Raw genomic sequence first — 17,780 nt, 5'->3', positions numbered from 1 at the left:
GACTGAGCCTTTGGTGGATGCTCCTTTTGTACCCAATCATAAAACCTTCACCTGTTGCCAATTCTCCTGCTTATTGTGGAAAATTTTAAAATAGTGTAACATGAATATTTTAGAAAGTTTTCACTCTTATTTTGCCCCATCACAACTTTTTTCAGTGTGTTGCAGAAATCTAATTCAAAATTTGTTTATATTTACAAAATACAATTAAGTTCAGCCAAAACATTAAAAGCAATTTCTTTGTACTTTTGTCATTTATACGAAGGTTCCACAGAATTAACAAATCACAGATGATAGTTTTTATTAAATTTTCCAAAATGTTCCAACTTTTCCAGAAATGGAGTTTGTATTAAAAAATTCAAATCCACGTATGTGTTCCTTATAAACTATTTTAGGTTTTTACTTATTTGCACACATGACTATATACTGTAATGTATTTATGTAATGAGTTAAGTACTGTAGGTACCATATGCACCACTGACACAAAGAAATGCTTCTGAAAACATATGTTTTTAGATTTTTATTTGTTTTGTTTTTAGATTTTTATTTTATTGTACTTTAGTGGTTATGACAGAGCTCCTGATGCGGGTTCAATGCTCCCACTTAACATGACGGATGGAACTCACTGTTGGATGCATGGCTCCCCATTCAGTATACCGTCTGTACTCTCCCTTCTCCAGCAGGTACTGTCGCCCACGGTAGTTTGGATGCTCAAAGAATACCCAGGTACCATCAGTGACCTTGCAGGAATGAAACTCTTTGCTGTGGAAGTGTTCATGAACAGAAGGGGTGTTCTCAGTAATCTCCCATGACTGACCTTCGAAGTTGGGCCTCTCAAACAGTTTTAGTTTGTATGGTCCATTGACCTAGAAAAGAATTAAGATGAATTAATGTTATATTTCCATTATTATTTATAATGCTTGAGGAAGTGCATGCTTAGCAGGGAGAAACTTTGTGGCTGGATTTTTTAGGAAGTATGCTCTATTTATACTTTAATATTCTACAAACATACCGTATTAAATATTAAACCAAAAGTTTTGCTCGTCATCAACCTATACATCAATAAAATATTAAATATTTTCTCCACAGCAAGTATACAAAGTACAAGTGAGTAAGAAAGAAAGGCCCGCCTCATGACAAAACAGAAAGTCAAAAGTCATAGTTCTTGTCAACAAACATTTAAGTTGGACTAACGTTTTTGATTAGACGACAAGACCTGACACAGTCGTTAAAGCCCATCCAGTGCTGGTAGTCTGGGTACTCTCCAGGTGCCAGGATATACTGATAACCCATATAGTTTGGCCGCTCATAAAGGACCCACCAACCACCCTCCACCTTTACAGAGTTGCAACGGCTAAAATAAGAATGCAGGTCACTGGAGTCACCCTTGCATTCATAGGACCTGCCCTGGAACTTCCTGTCTTCATAAAACACAATCTGTTCATGAAAAGGAAAACAGTGAGTCACAGGCTTTTGAAATTAAATATATACTTTATTAGCCAAAAGTTTAGTGACCACAGAAACAAGCTCTTACCTTTTCCATTGTCATTCTCAACACATCAAACGTCAAACACTGTGAAACATTTCAGATTCAGCTTTGCTGTTACTCTTTATAAAAGTCCAGGACAAAGGATTCAGGCACATGAGCTACAAAATGAATCAGATGCATCAATCAGCAATTTAAAATTATTTATCTAAGCTCAATGCATTGTTCTAAAGCCCCAAATCACTGATCCCCAAACAATAGAAAATCGAGAGAGCCAAGCGTCCTACCTAAACCAATACATGATGGGCTACAGGCCAGATCAAAGCCTGTGTAACAACAAAGCTTTCTGCGGTTGTAAGTGTTTTTGGTGTGTAGTGGAATGTTAACAGGGAGCTATCATTCTCACATTAAAAAACATAACACTGGGTGTATACTTTTCCATTGTCTCAGAAGAGGCAAACATCACTTTCATATGAATTAAATTCAACTTTGAATCTCAGTGGATTGACAACTAAATTAATCCATAAAGGCTAATATTCATTCAGAACTTAGATGCATGTCTTGTTGCCATGTGAATTACAAACACTACAGAGTTTTAAGGAGAAAAGTGTACATTTAATAAAAACCAGCCATCTTTTACATGGTGCTGTCATTTGTGGATTTCACCCAAAGGAGTCATTTCCTTCTGTAAATAACCTTCCTCACACCCTTGCAATTGAAGGAAATATAAGCTTCTTCTATTACTCGCCTCAGCTACACTTAGCATGGTGGATAAACAAGTGTTATAAACATGGGCTTCTGAGAAGACAAGAAAGAAAGACAAGTGACAGTATACTGGCCTCTTGACTGCCAGGAGTGATTTGAGCTGAAGGAGCAGAAGGCGCAAGAATTGTTTGGTGTGATATGATTTTCTTGACTGAGCATACTCTTAGCTAAAGTACTTCTATATACTGGCAAAAAGTTTCTATGACTTGTATTTTTTAAAAGTTTCTTTAAAGAGCTGCATACAAGAGTTCTTGTACAGGCAAGTGTAGCATCTTTACAATGGCAAACATAAAAAGAACCATTGAAGTTACAGGATTTTCAAAGAAGTATCAGAGAGATACACACATTTTCTAAACCGCTTATCCTTCTGGGTCGCCGGAGCCTATCCCTGCAGTCATTGGGCGGAAGGCAGAAAAAACCCTGGACAGGTCGCCAGTCCATCATAGGGCAAAATACATACATCCACCCACACCTAAGGGCAATCTAGCATATCCAATTGGCCTGACTGCAGGTCTTTGTGAGGAAACCCAGACAGACATGGGAAGAACATGCAAACTCCACACAGAAAGGACCCTGGTCACCCGGCCAGGAATTGAATCAGGCCCTTCTTGCTGTGAGGCGACAGTGCTACTTACTGCGCCACCATGCCACCCCGAAAGAGATACAGTACTGTGCAATTACTTAATTTCCAGGCAAAACAGACTTAAAGCACAAGTTATGCTTTTTCAGGAGACATTTCTGAGAATATTAGATAAGATATTCCACTTGCATAAGGAAGGGGAAAGACAAAGGAAAATTAGGGAGTTTCCAAAACTGAAGTTAAATAATGATTAAAAGCTTTGCAGAAAACAGGACTCCTAACAACCGTGCAAGACCACAGACCATCAAAATTGTCACCATCAGATAAACAGTACTTAAAGCTTTCATCTTTGAGAGTCAATCAATGCTACGAGTATGAAAGGATGTAAAGAAAATTTACAAATCAAAAAAGCTGTTGGTGTTCAGAACAATGGACTGACCCACCCAGATCCCAGACCTCAACATCACTGAATGCATGGATTTTGAGAAGCAGAAAATGCAACCAACTTCTGAGACTGAACTTTGGAGGTGTAGAAAGATGCAGACTGTCTCAAAAAGAATGCAAGCTGCAACAGTAGCAAAAGGTGGACTTGCACCATGGTCAGTTGTGTTTTCTTGCTCTGTTCAAAATGGCATCCTACTATTCCCTACATGGGAGAAAGTAATATAGAGAACAAAATACATTGTAGTTTAAGTAAGCAACAGTGCACCTGCACACATCAGCATTGACAACTTGAAAGTTAAACAGATTATTAGCTTATTGGGTAGCTACAGGTAGCCAGTGTTATTTAGCCATTTACAGGGCTGAGCTGACCTATCAGAGAAGTTATGCACATAGGTCATGTTGCATTAAAATAACACAATGTAATGGGCATTCTTAATCTTTACTTGTACATCATTTAGACATGTTTAAGATTAAGTGACCCTTATTAGTCCCTCAATGGGGAAATTTCACCTTCACATTTAACCCATCTGTACAGTGCAACACCACATACACTCTAGTGAGCACACTTGCCTGGTGGGCAGCACCATCCGCATCACCCAGGAAGCAGTTGGGGGTTTGGTGCCTTGCTCAAGGGTACTTCAGTCACATACTGTCGACTCAGGGGATCGAACCAGCGACCTGCTGGTGACAGGGCTGGTTTCCTAACCTCCAGGCCACAACTGCAAACGATTAGATGGGGTTTAATGAGTGCAACATTGAACTCCACTATGTTTTTGGATGTGACTACAAAGTGGCAGACTCTCAACAATGCACTGCTTAGTGAATAAGGGAAATATGGTTTCTGACCTACGGTGGTTCATGTATGATTTTCAAATTAGCTTCATATGTTATCCACTAAAGTTGTTGTTATGTCGTTGTATCCACATATACCCAAATAGTGTGTCTATACACAGAAAGGAGAGAGTTAGTTTGTAGTCTGTAACATTGCCCAGTGAGCTGAATTTAACCCATGGACAGCAGTAAAGATAATAACTTATGACTGGCTTTTATGTGATAACTGTTGTAAAGCTACACACTGCTGACGTGATTTACTTTACCTAACCCTTCCCCTGTCCTCAGTCAGAAAAGACTTGACAATTTCCTTTATTACCATAATATATTTATTGAAAATTCTGTAACTCTGGGATGCATCAGTACTAATACAAAATTAAAGTGGCTATGCAATTGACAGCAAATAAAAGTCAACTGCTTGACCCTATAACCAGTGGATGGTTCTTGAGTGACCCAATTTGGGCCATGGAACATCTTTTGGGCACCTTTCTGGACTCCATGGTAAGCATAGAAACCTTGACCTCACAAAAGAATACAACATTTTTATTTGAGGAGTTCTGACTCTTAGGGTGTCAAATGGAGCACTGATCTCGTTTGATGGAAACTGTGGAGCTCTAAAATTCAGTGATCCTGTGAAAGGAGCCCACATAGAGGGAGGAGGCAGCCCAATTAGTTGGGCTACGCAAAGAAGGCCCAAGCACCATCCAACACTATGCAGGAATAGAACTCCCAGAACTTCATAGCGTCATAGACAGAGGACAGTCAACACTGAACTTTGCCATCTGGCCTACAAAGTCTGGCCTGTCATAAATTCAGATCTTCCACACATTTCCACAGACCTTCAAAATATAACAAACACAACTTTATGTAATCTGGCACAATATGCTGGTATTTCTACAATTAGCTTGTATTTGTTTATCCAGAAGTGGACTAACTCAAAGACAGAACAATAGGTACTTTTGCAATTTGATAAGTATAAGTTTTCCTTGGGATTGATGTGATACTTGGCATTTTCTCTGCCTGTCTTGGCTATTTTTCTTTAACAACTGACGTGTGCAGGCAGGACAAACTGCTGCCAATAAAATGAGCCTTTTATCTCCTTTTTGTCTGTTAGTCTTTCACAGACTAATGCCAGCTTGGAGCAGCCTGCTAAATTCCATTCGAGCTCTACCATACTCAGTATCAAAACCAAGTCTGACACTCTTTAATGCCCAAACTTAGAGCTAACAATAATTCCATCAACATTATAGTCTTCTTTTGTCTTCTAGTGATCACCATCATTTGTTAAAATATAAAATGGAAATGTATTACAGTGAAAATATTAATGTAGGATGCAAACACCTGGCAGCGGATTCGAAACTATTATCAGTGGCTTACAAGGTCTATAACCTTACATTTTTGATAGAGCGACAAGACTTGATGCTACCATTGAAGCCCATCCACTGCTGATGGTAAGGGTACTCTCCTAGGCTCAGCATGTCCTGATAGCCCATGTAATTTGGGTGTTCCTATAGGACCTAGCAGCCACTCTCCTCCCTGATGGAGTTGCAGCAGCAGCTAAAGACGGAGTGAAGGTGTGTGCCGTCGCTGATGCACTCTTAAATACTAATTTGGTGAGCATCAATGGCTTTCAAACCAGCAATTATATTTCATGCTGTAATGCTTTTTTTATGCTACTTACGCATGCTATCAAAAAGCTAATACTGCCATGCAGTAATGCTAAAAATGGTAGTTATAGACTTACAGGAAAATGCATTTATGTTGTATCCATCTGTTCAGTTATTGCAAGTCACACCATTTATTTACAATCGATACATTTGTTCTCGTTGACTAATTTGAAAGCTAGCAAATACAAGTCTGTCTTACCTTCACCATTTTAATCATTATGGTTTACCTTCCACAGTGTAAGCAGGATTTTGATGTTTTTATGTAAAAACCGAATGTGCTGATTAAGGAAAGCCTTGATTTGCATATCAGCAAAAAGTTTTGTTTGATTTTCTTGTGTTACGAGCCTGTTTTCAAGAACTGCACCTGAGGAGTGAGGCTCTATACTGATCCACACAATGTTTATAAATACATTATTAATGTCAAAATGATGGGATATAGTCATATTCATACGTATATGCCTCCAGTATCATTTAGATCAATATGAATAATAAATTATAGCCATGTGTTTATATTTATCTTTGAACTGGTTCATTTTGCATTTAGGGAAAATAGTTGTCATAAGGAAGTAATACCCTAAAAATTAATAAGTAGTGTTTTCCCATGTAAAGCCAGATATTGAGTTGCATTTGTAGTTTACTGCCTGCAGCAGAACATATTTTGAGTCAAGGATCAGGGTAGCACGATGCAATAACACAAGGATCAGAATAGCAACATTATACTACTGAAGTAAATGTACATATCAGCAGCATTTGTAGACAGCATATGTACTTAATTCTGTTATATAGCTCTGACAACAGATCTATAATTAATTAATCATGAGCGTTCATCATATAAATAGGCTTAAAAAGGTTTAACAGTTTAATTTGCACAAAGCCTATCACTAGATGACACTTGAGAGCCATGACAATTATCACGATGACAATCGCGCTACTTTACTTATTTAACAAGGGTGCAACCTAATCCAACTATTCAATCCACCTTAAACAACTTCTCATTAGAGCTTGTTACATATGTCTTCAGATTAATATATACTTGTACCTAAATCATGTAAAGGAAGCCAGTGAAATCCTAATTAACCACAGCAGCAATCTAACTGAACTAAGAATCTACATCAGAAGTGCTGAAGTCAGTGGTTGAATTTTAATATTACAGGAAATAAAATTATAGCAAATGAAAAATGCAGACCATATCATGAGGGTTTTAACACATGGATTTTATAAATCAGGTGCATTAGATGAGGATTGGAGTCAAACTCTGTTGATAGATATACAAGACCAGAGCTAAACACCCCTGCTCTAGCATTTAAAATTTGCTATATTGTGCACCATCCATTTGTCCTTCACTCTTACCCTTTTTAAGAACTGAGCTTCAGAGTGGCTGCCTGGGCATATCTTTATATTTTTGACTGTAATCATCAACTTTTCTGTTATGCTAGTAAATGAACACAAATATTCAGTATACAAGTTAAAATAATGCGCAAAAATGAACTTGATTAGATCAGTCCCCCTGAATATCTACTCATATGTGACATGATCTTGTGGGCAAACAGTACAAAGACTATGCAGGTGTAGCATAGCTTTGGCCTGGGATTTCAAATATTGCATATGATTAGAAAGCTTCTCATGTTTAGTGTAGAATTTGTGACACATTTGGCTTTGAAGGGTTAATATGCTTTCCAGTCTTGGCTACTGAGAAACAACCGCAAATATGATTTTGCTGCCAGCGCGCTTCATTTTAGGGACATTACTGATTGAGAAATCTTAAACTGGGTTTAGAAGCTATTCTGTTCATGGAATTGAACAATCATGGTCCACTATGATTATCTATCACTAGATGAGCTGGTAAACTGCTGTCACACTAATGTTTACAAGTACCAACCTGGAGACATAGTGTGGCTATTAACTCATAAATTTAACATCTTGATTCCCTATAGGAAGTTGTGTCCTCACTGTACTGGACTGGTCAGTATTACTAGGTAGTTCAGGTGGCATACGTTCTTCCTGTTTTTATGTCTCTCCTTTTAGGCTAGTGGCACCTGGTCCAAATCGTGATGTGCCCTCTGGACTGTGCTGCTGTCATTAGATGCAAAAGCTTGCTTGTGGATAGAGAGGCATGTAGTCCCAGTGAATGGTTCAGGATATCTACTGTTGTCATCCTGATCAGGGACATGTTCTTCTCCAGACTGCTCCCTGGGCAAGGAGCCCTTCCACAGTAACAATATATTATGGCATTAATATAATTCACTTCAATGAGGAGATGATGGAAGAGGTTTGACACTATATTAGTGTTCCTCATAACAGTACATAATAATGTTTTGTAAAGACCCAGAGGTTTCCCCACTGCAACAGCTAACAGTGTCAAAGCTTATTTTAGTATATAAAACTGCTAGTTGGCAGAAAGCATGGCAGAAACTGCGTAAAGAGACAATAGAGGAAACACAGCAACTGTAAGTATAAAGAAATGAAAAGATTTTTGGAGGTTGGAGCTCCAGCTATTATGAAACATTTGTGTTGAATGTAGCAGTTGATTGAATTACAACACTATAAGTTGAGAGTAAAGAGAACTTAGTGGGAAAACAATCCTCACATGACCTGACTGGACAATTTCCATCAACTTTATAGGTCCATTTGGAAACTCAAGTCAAAAACACCTTTAAACCTTTTAAACTCATGTACATCTTGTCAGAAGCTCTGTTGTCTACACCTGTTTGTAATATGAAATTTCCATCAGTAGTAACTGATACGAAATACTGAAATTAGCTGTATATGTTAACTGAGTGGGTTTGTGAAGCACAGTAGCTTTCACATACTGATCTGTAACTCTTGTTGAGTGCTGTGAAATTAACAGAAATCACAGATGTGCTTGTTCATCAGGTTTCAGGATATTTGAATGACAAAACCCCACTGCCAGCCTATGAAGTATAAAAGCCATTTAACTATTCATTCAGAGGGGCATTGGCTGGATTCCCACAAAGTCTATCAGACATGGGCAAGGTAAGTATTGCATGGACAAATGCTGTGCAGAAGTGACATCAACAATACAGGCCAAACAATTTTTTTTAATTTACCAATTCTGTGCTCTGCCAAAGTGTAATATTTACAATTCTGTTTAATTGTAAAAGGAAAATGCATGCAGTAGTATGCAAAATAGTTTAGGCATCTGTGGTCAAATTACATGTTCTGTTTGTTTTCTAAGTGAAAATAAGATAACACATCCTCCACAGGGAACACACTTCTGCACATTTTAAGGCACAATTACTATTTATGTGCTGAATTTTGCACATTGTGGAAAAAACAAATTTATTTATTTTATATTTTTGCAAATAAATAGAAATAGTGTATTATTTTTTTTTTAATATTTAGATGTTAATATCTGTGTTCTCTGTAGAGGGTGTGTTAACTTATTTTCACCTAGAAAATCTGCAAAACATGTCATTTGACCAGGGGTGTAAAACCATTGTCTTTTCCCCGGAAGCTCTACAAATTTCTTTCTTCTTTTGTTCATGTTTGATTGCACATTTGGAAACTGTTTATGGTTTTTGGGAAACAGCTGTAGATTTTTGAGTCAGATGTTGTGTGGGGTCATTTGAGCATTTGCGTTTGGTTTCACTGGTAAAATTTATGTAAACAACAAAAAAAGAGAGAATTTCTGAATTCTTGCAGGTCATTTTCTATGAGGAAAGAAACTTTCAAGGTCGCTCCTATGAGTGCAGCAGTGACTGCTCTGATATATCTACCTACCTCAGCCGCTGCAACTCATGTAAGGTCGAGAATGGTTGCTTTATGGTCTATGACGACTCCAACTTTATGGGAAACCAGTACTTTATCAAGAGGGGAGAGTATTCAGACTACACGTGCATGGGCATGAGAGACTCCATTCGCTCCTGTCGCCTGATTCCACAGGTACATGTGTTTAAATAAGGTTTAACAATCCTGTTTAAACAATCCAAAATGTACATCTGAAAAATAATCTTCTAATTTAGCACTAAATAAAACAGAATAAGTGTTGTTGCTTTAATCTGTATTGAGTGTGATATTGTGGTGAATTTAGTTTTGCTCTTGATTTAATTTAAGTGTAATTTTTAACATGTTGTTGCAAATTTCCTTCCATCTCATAGCACAGAGGAGCTTTCAGAATGAGGGTCTATGAGAGGGAGGACTTTTCTGGACAGATGCACGAGCTGATGGATGACTGCGATTCCCTTCACGAGCGCCTCCGCATGTCAGATTGCCAGTCCTGCCAGGTGATGGATGGTCACTGGCTCATGTATGAGCAGCCCCACTACAGAGGCAGGATGATGTACATGAGGCCTGGAGAATACAGGAGCTTCAGAAACCTGGGGATAAGTAACGTGAAATTCAGCTCTGCCAGAAGAATCACTGACTTTTGTTAGATTCAACTGCCTCTCAGAAATGCAAAATACAACAAAAATAAATAATGCCTTCCTTAATTCCTTACATTTTGTATGTTGTGTAATCCATTAGATGTAAATCATATTCAAAAACACTGAAATGAAAAATGGATCATTAAAATTGGGAAAAATAAGTCTTAATTTTTTATTGTATTGTACATTATTTTTATTGTATATTGACATATTCATATCATCACTGTCACAACAAAAAACTCCTCTCTCTAAAATATTAATTTCTCAGGAAAAGGAACAAACATTGAACTTTGAATGGATGTTTGAATGGATGTTAATGGAACAAGATTATTTCAAAGTTATACTGGTGCATATCTATTGCTGCATTCATCATCCATCCATCCATCCATCGTCTAAACCGCTTATCCTTCTGGGTCGTGGTGGGGTGCTGGAGCCTATCCCAGCTGTCATTGGGCGGAAGGCAGGATACACCCTGGACAGGTCGCCAGTCCATCGCAGGGTGCATTCATCATAAAAATTATAAAGCACATTGTAACCAGCAGTTGGCTTTTTTCAATTTCTGTAAACAAATAAAAAATGAAAAAATAGAGATCATGCTCATTCATTTGATATAGTATGGTTATGTTTAACTAATGAAAGTAAAAGAAGTGAATGAATAGATTTAAGTTACCTATATACGTAACTAGGTTAAAAATATAATGTAATACCCAGCTGTTGTGTAGAAACATGTTCCACAGCAGGGCATGTGGTAACTTGCTCTACAAACAAGACTAGGTGGTTAACAAAAGTATGCACACACAATGAAAGAAAGGCAACAGGGAAGACAAAACACAGAGAGGATAAGTAAATCAAGTGCAAAAGACATGTCTAACATGCAGATGGATTGTGCCAAGAGCCAATACGGAGAGATGTGAGTTTTACCTTCCAGTGTTACTTATGGCAGTTCTAGTCATATGAAACCAGACTCCTATCACTTTGAAATGAGTGATACGTACAGTACTCAAAAGCCTTGGGACACTTCTACCATCATGTTTTTAAATATTTAATTTGTTAATGTATTATTGAAATTTTGCTTTGCTCTATTCAAAAATACTTAATACTTTTGGTCCAACTAAACAGCAGCAAACTATAAAACCTAATCCCATTAAAATAAATTACTACTTCTGCAAAGCCACAATCCAACACATCTGACTCATAATCTCATTACCATTCTGGATTTAAATGTAAATGTAGAGTTAAATTGACCAAAAAATATTGTCTATTGGTAACAAAATGTCAGTGACATTGAAAATGAAAATTACATTGAAAATTCAAAATTTACAATGTACTGAAACCATGATATGACTCCATAAATGTTCAACATGCGCCACACTCTGGCCAATACTAACACACACAAAAAAACAATTACACACACACACATATATATATATATATATATATATATATATATATATATATATATATATATATATATATATATATATATACACACACACACACATTTTCAGTGACTTCACACTGTACACCCCCTACACATTTATATTACACGTGGTGTTGGGGTGAAGGTTTGGAGGTGCTATGTCCCTTTACTCTGTTCTCCTCCTGCATGGTCTACTGTTAGTGTGTGCGTGTCTGTGTGTGTATGTGTTTGTATATGTGTGTATGCATGTGTGTGAGGGTGGACAACATGGACAGGCTGCTGACTGGCTAAAGCTGCTAAAGGAGAACCCTTCGCTGGCCACTTGTGATATTTTAAACATCTGGTATTTTTACATAAATTGTTATGGCTGTATTGATTAAAAAAACAATAATGCAGTGGGTCCACCAGACCACTGAGTAACAAAACCATCAACACCACACATGGGTTAAGTGAAATCTAGTCATCTATCTTGAAACTCACCTTCAGGTTATCCAGAATGATGACCTAGTTCTTTGCAGTACACCACACAAGAGTTAACATGATTTATCACTTATTTCAGATGAGGTCGATCAACCAAGGCAAGTTTGCTTCTTTAGTTTACACCAGGAGATGCTTTGCTAACAAACACTGTACTTGGATTGTCACCAAGCGCATCTTGGTTAATACCCAAAAACGTCTCTCACCCTGCTCAAAACACTTTCCAGATCTTCATTTGTCTCATGCACACACATCGTGACTTACTTAAGTCTGTAAAAACAAAAATAAATAATAAACATAGATGAATGGTAGGGCAGCCACTGTAAGTAACCAGAAGCACTTTTGCCTCAATATGTGGTATTATTCCATGCAAGACAGCCAAAGGCAGAGCAATGAGAATTACGAAATACAAGAAGTTAAGCTTTTGTACCTGGAAAATCAAAACAATGTCCGATTACAATTTTGAAGACCACATTTTTAGCTTCATGTGTTTGAACTTGAGGACACACTAGAAATGCGACAGCTGAATGCTGAACCCACCAGTGACTCAGCGGACACACCTGCAGCCCCTCGTATGACAGGAATTGAGTTTAGTTGTGGAAGAGCAGGTGATTCCCAATGAGGTGGAGTGTCTCTGCTGTGGGGAGTTGGAGCAGGAGAGGTTGACGGCAGTGCTTGAATAAATCGGCACTAAAGACAGTAAAAAAGATGTTAATTTATTTCTATAGTTAAATTGTGGAAGAAACATTAATCAAGCATGTAAGATGTAAATGGCATAAAGTGAGCACAAATGGACAGTGAAGATGGAGATAAAGTAGATAAAGCTTACCTCAAGTCCACTTCTCATCTATAGAAAATTGCTTGGAACAGCTGCAGATTTCAGAATATTATGTCTGCTAACTTTCTTGTAATCATCAGGTGAAAAATGATCACTGCATGCACAGTTTTGATGAGCCTGAAGCTGGATTCTTATTCAGCTAAACTTCACATTCCTCCTAACATGGTGAACATCCTGGCACCTGCTACATTCCAATAACAAGCTAGCGAACAACAAGATAATTTCAGCTTTGTGAGATTTTTTTATGATACTCTTGCTAGTTTGTGGTTCATTGCCAAAAGCCAGAGTTTGCATGTTTCTGCATCATTAGGGAATTTGTGTTAATATACCGGACTGCAGCTGGAGTTCTTCATACTGTTTACAAAAAATTAGATGCAGCACCTCGTTTTTGTAGCTTTAGCCTAGCACCTTTCACTGTAAACTAAAGAAGCAGACGTCAGATATCAAATGTGTCTTGGCTGATGACTGCATCTAGAGTTAAATAAATCCCTAAGGGATAAATCATTTAATTAGATTTTTTGCCAAACAATTCCTTTAACATTTCAAAAACAGCATAAACTGTTTGTACCGTTTGGCTTAAATAATGCAAATGTGATTTTTTTCACTTTGTTCTGTTAACTGCACATGATTATATGTCCACAATGAGAGGGAGCTTTTTTCCCCTTAAACAGAACGCATATTGAGCGTTACAAGCTTCCCATTGATTTTCCAACCAGTGACTCAAGGGTCTCCTTTACAATATCTCTGGTTTTACTCAGCAAGGTTGCATTGAACAAACACTTATCATGTAGAGCTGAGAAGTTGTTGTGCTTCACTGAAACAACAGTTTCAGTTTCACTCAGTTACATACGTTTGAAATATCAATATCATTAATATCAATGAAGGAGATATGATTCAAACCAACAACATAGCGATTTAATTTTTGAGTGTAGAGGGGATGAGGATCATAACATTGTATAAATAAACATAAAAATATTTCAATCAAAACTTGATGTGAACCCGCCTATCTTCTTTATTTGTACACTATTTTACCTTTTGGTCCTCAGTCCACCACACATAACAATTTAATGATAAGGCTTTTTCCAGCAAACAAATGATTGTACCTGAAAGACTAATGATTTATGTAACCACTTTTTTTGAAAAGTTATTCCTGAATTTTGTTTGAAGCTAGTAGGTTGCAAGTGAACTAGATATGTTGTGTGTTTCTGATCAGAACTCCCCACATGCCTGAATGTGTTGTGTTTATACAAATATATATATATATATATATAACACTTTTTATGTAGTGTAGAAATACAGAGGGTTAAACCAATTCAATTGCAAACTGTGCTGAAATAGGCTCATAAGCCAGATTGGTTAGGTTTCCAGAACCACTGATTCTAATAGGAACATATATATATATTTAACCCTCTGTATTTCTACACTACATAAAAAGTGTTATTTCTGTTTTCTCCTCCTGCCTGTTCACTTCAGTTTTTACTACTGCTGTATTTCAGGCATTGTCTCTGACTGTTGCCCACAGCGACCGCCGACTAGTGGATTTATCAGTCGACTAGTCCATGCAACCTATAATTTACGGAGCACCTGAGATGACATGATGATTTTTAATGTGGCATGGCCACAAGTTAAGTTTATTGAAGCCACAAATTAGTGTATTGATAATATATATAATGTATTAACCTAACCCTCACCTCAACAAATTAATTTGTGGCCATGAAAAACATAACTGGTAGGCTCGCTATATTAATTCATGGCCTCAGTATATAAAGTTGTGGTCACTTCTTATTAAAAAATAATCACCATGTCACTTTAGGGGCTCTGTACTAGTTCACAGCGGAGGACACTTTTGGCAGACTACACTGAACAGTGTCCTAGTGAGAACTACGAGCAACCAGCAGCAAACTAGCAAAAAGGAGCAGCAATGTGGAAAGCTCCAGTTTCCCCTGAAACAAGATGTAGCATAGCGGTATGTGAGTGAGAGGACCGCAATCCCAGAAGAGTTAAAACATGCAGCCACTGTTGCTCTCACTGGACGTCAGTGATGAAAATCGGAAATGTTCATCTTACCATATTCACCCTGTGTTGATGTGAAGGTTCAGTTCATGTGAACCCTGCATAATGTGATGAACATATTCTGATGAAGCTTATTTTGTTCACTTATAGAGCTATAAAAATGACTTGCTTTTTAAGTGAAAAAAGTTTCTTTTAGGATAAAATTTGGGCAAATAAGAGTAAGTGCTTTTAATTGCGATTAACTACACAGAAGAATATGTAAAACTCAATGCACTACGATCACCTAAACCATCACAATATTTAGCAACAATAAATTCAGGCCACCAATTGGACTACTAACTATTGGACGAATGGACTGATTGGACCAACCGATCATTTCATCACATAATATTTATTTTCATACTCCCACACCTCTTCAGGTACATTTCTTACCAGTTTGTTGGTGGCTGTGTGAGTGAATTCTATTCACAGATCTTCCATTTATCCTTTTGACCACAGCTGAAATCCTTCTGACTGACTAACCCATAATCTAGAAGGCTCCACCAGCAGTAAATACAGCTGTCCCTCCATTTCTATTATGAATGGTGCTCTGCCTGTCCAAACAGAGGTGTTGCCTTTCTGCATAGGAGCCAAGCCCACCCTCTCCTACAGTCGAGAAAAAACAACAATTGGCACAGCCCCAGGTACAAACAATTCGAAAACCTGTCCTCTTGCAGACTGATTTAACAAACAGCATAGGATTGCTGAGTAAGGCCTTCACACAATAGCTGCATAGGTTTTTAGCAATCAAACTGGATATAAAAGTGTCACACTCATATGCCACTAAAGCGCTGTCACTTTTTGAACTGGGAAAAAAAAGCAGTCATCATGGGAAGGGTAAGAAATTTCATGTTCAAATCAGAAACAGATTTCACAAATAGTACGAGTAGTAGTTCTGTTCAGGAAGACTAGATTCAAAACCTGAGAAATCTAATGTTAAAACATTTAATACTGAATATTCAGTGTTATCCATGTATCTGACTCAACGATTGTTCTAACTTGTAGATCATCTTCTACGAGGACCGGAACTTCCAGGGCCGTTCCTATGAGACCAGCAGTGACTGCCCTGAACTGACCTCCTATCTAAGCCACTGCAACTCCTGCAGGGTGGAGAGTGGGTGTTTCATGGTCTATGAGCGCCCCAACTACATGGGCCACCAGATGCTGGTGAGGAGAGGAGAGTATCCTGATAACCAACTACTGATGGGCATGAGCAAGAGTGACTGCATCAGGTCCTGCAGGACAATTCCAATGGTAATTTCCACACAAATGGATATTCTACATTTAATACTCTGCTCTGTATTTAATTGTTTGGTGGGTGGTGTTCATAAAGTTGAATATAATTTAAACAAAAGTTTGTATTACTTTTTTATCATTTTTTAAATTGACATTTCTTATTCTTCAGCATAGGGGTACTTTCCGCATGCGAATCTTTGAGAGGGAGAACTTTTCTGGACAGATGCACGAGCTCATGGATGACTGTGACTCCATCCAGGAACGCTACCATATGTCTGACTGCCAGTCCTGCAACGTAATGGAGGGTCACTGGCTCTTGTATGAGCAACCAAATTTCAGAGGCAGGATGATATATCTCAGGCCTGGAGAGTACCGCAGCCTTAGAGACATGGGAGTTGGTCCAATGAATATTAGAATTGGCTCTATTAGGCGCATCATGGAGCCCTGTTAGGCATGATTTCCCCATGAATGCAATAAAGTAACACTGCACATCTGAGTTTTGCCTTGTTTATTTGTTACAGGATTAAAACATATTCCACAGACTTTGTTTTTGATGTACTTTTAATGCAGTTTAGCTAAGCAGTAATGCAGTCACAACATCATCAGGAATGTTTTATCAATAACCATGACATTGTTTACTGAATTGCCAGTTTAATAGCTATATCTACTGTAACTGCATACAGTCAGGCATACAAACCTTTTGCATAATTATTCAACCACTCCATCCATTAATGAAAACGAACCATCATTGGACCACTGCAAACATGAACTTATTCAGGAAGTCGGCCATTCTCAACACCGCAGTGACACCGACATAGTAAAGGCCTGGCAGTGTGTGTTATGCTAGTAAGAGTGTATTAGGTGCAGTAATGCTTCTGGGGCTTTCACACCATAATACCACTGCTGGGTACAGAATAGCCTGCCAGCCAACAATATTCAGACAACAGTGATTTTGTACTCAGAAACTAACCACAGGTGAAGGGCTAGCAGATTAACATTAATTGTGCATAGTAAAAGAGCCATACACAGTCAGAAAAAAAATTACATTTTTGTCCCAAGATACAAACAGTATAAATGTACCTTCAAAGGTACAACATGGCCATTAAAGACCAGTTGTGTACATTAAATGAAGCAAACTACATTCACTTTTCCAGGAAAATGTTGCAAATTTGTACCTTTCAAAACTTGACCAAAATTATTCTTAAAGAAGTGAGCTTGGCAATCTGCCACTCGAGTCGCACTCCAATGTAATGTTGTGAATTCTCACATCACTGTTAAGTTGTACTGTACAAGGGAAAATTGGTTATTTTGCCTCCTGATCTGGGGGCAGGACAGTAACACTAGCAGAGTTTTTTGCCACAACCACAAGGGCACAACCAGGAATGCCTGGTAATTCCTGGGCCATATAGCTGTAGAACAACAATCAAATCAAATGCGAGGGCACTCTAGATTATAATAATGTGCTACACAGGAAGAGTGAATAATGGCATTTCAATGGTAGGCCTGAAATGAATTAATTATATCAGTCAGGATTCCCTGTATTAGTCCCACAGCATGTGGGAATGCATTTTCAAATGAAAACATAAGATTAAACCAAGCTCC

General features: G+C 37.9%; 3 protein-coding genes across 4 annotated transcripts; 2 read left to right on the top strand and 1 right to left on the bottom strand.

Annotated features, from left to right (window-relative positions):
- Positions 1-587: 587 nt before the first annotated feature.
- On the bottom strand, positions 588-5,987 carry LOC118810159 (gamma-crystallin S-1-like). 2 transcript variants are annotated; one of them, XM_036573724.1, is made up of 3 exons: positions 5,970-5,987; positions 1,192-1,434; positions 588-863 (listed from the first exon to the last, which is right to left on the bottom strand). In XM_036573724.1, the coding sequence occupies exons 1-3, from the start codon at positions 5,985-5,987 to the stop codon at positions 588-590; spliced, it is 537 nt and encodes a 178-aa protein (XP_036429617.1). The 2 variants fall into 2 exon arrangements, with proteins under 2 accessions (XP_036429617.1, XP_036429626.1); XM_036573733.1 differs by lacking the exon at positions 5,970-5,987 and adding an exon at positions 1,532-1,561.
- A 2,768-nt stretch (positions 5,988-8,755) lies between these two features.
- LOC118810149 (gamma-crystallin M3-like) lies at positions 8,756-10,164 on the top strand. The gene is made up of 3 exons (XM_036573712.1): positions 8,756-8,764; positions 9,434-9,673; positions 9,889-10,164. The coding sequence occupies exons 1-3, from the start codon at positions 8,756-8,758 to the stop codon at positions 10,162-10,164; spliced, it is 525 nt and encodes a 174-aa protein (XP_036429605.1).
- Positions 10,165-15,770: 5,606 nt separating this feature from the next.
- On the top strand, positions 15,771-16,629 carry LOC118810140 (gamma-crystallin M3-like). The gene is made up of 3 exons (XM_036573702.1): positions 15,771-15,779; positions 15,948-16,196; positions 16,348-16,629. Exons 1-3 carry the CDS (start codon positions 15,771-15,773, stop codon positions 16,627-16,629), a joined length of 540 nt encoding a protein of 179 aa, XP_036429595.1.
- Positions 16,630-17,780: the final 1,151 nt, after the last annotated feature.

This window comes from Colossoma macropomum, unplaced genomic scaffold, assembly GCF_904425465.1.
Source record: "Colossoma macropomum unplaced genomic scaffold, Colossoma_macropomum, whole genome shotgun sequence".
Taxonomy (NCBI): domain Eukaryota; kingdom Metazoa; phylum Chordata; class Actinopteri; order Characiformes; family Serrasalmidae; genus Colossoma; species Colossoma macropomum.
This window is presented reverse-complemented; position numbering and strand designations above follow the sequence as displayed.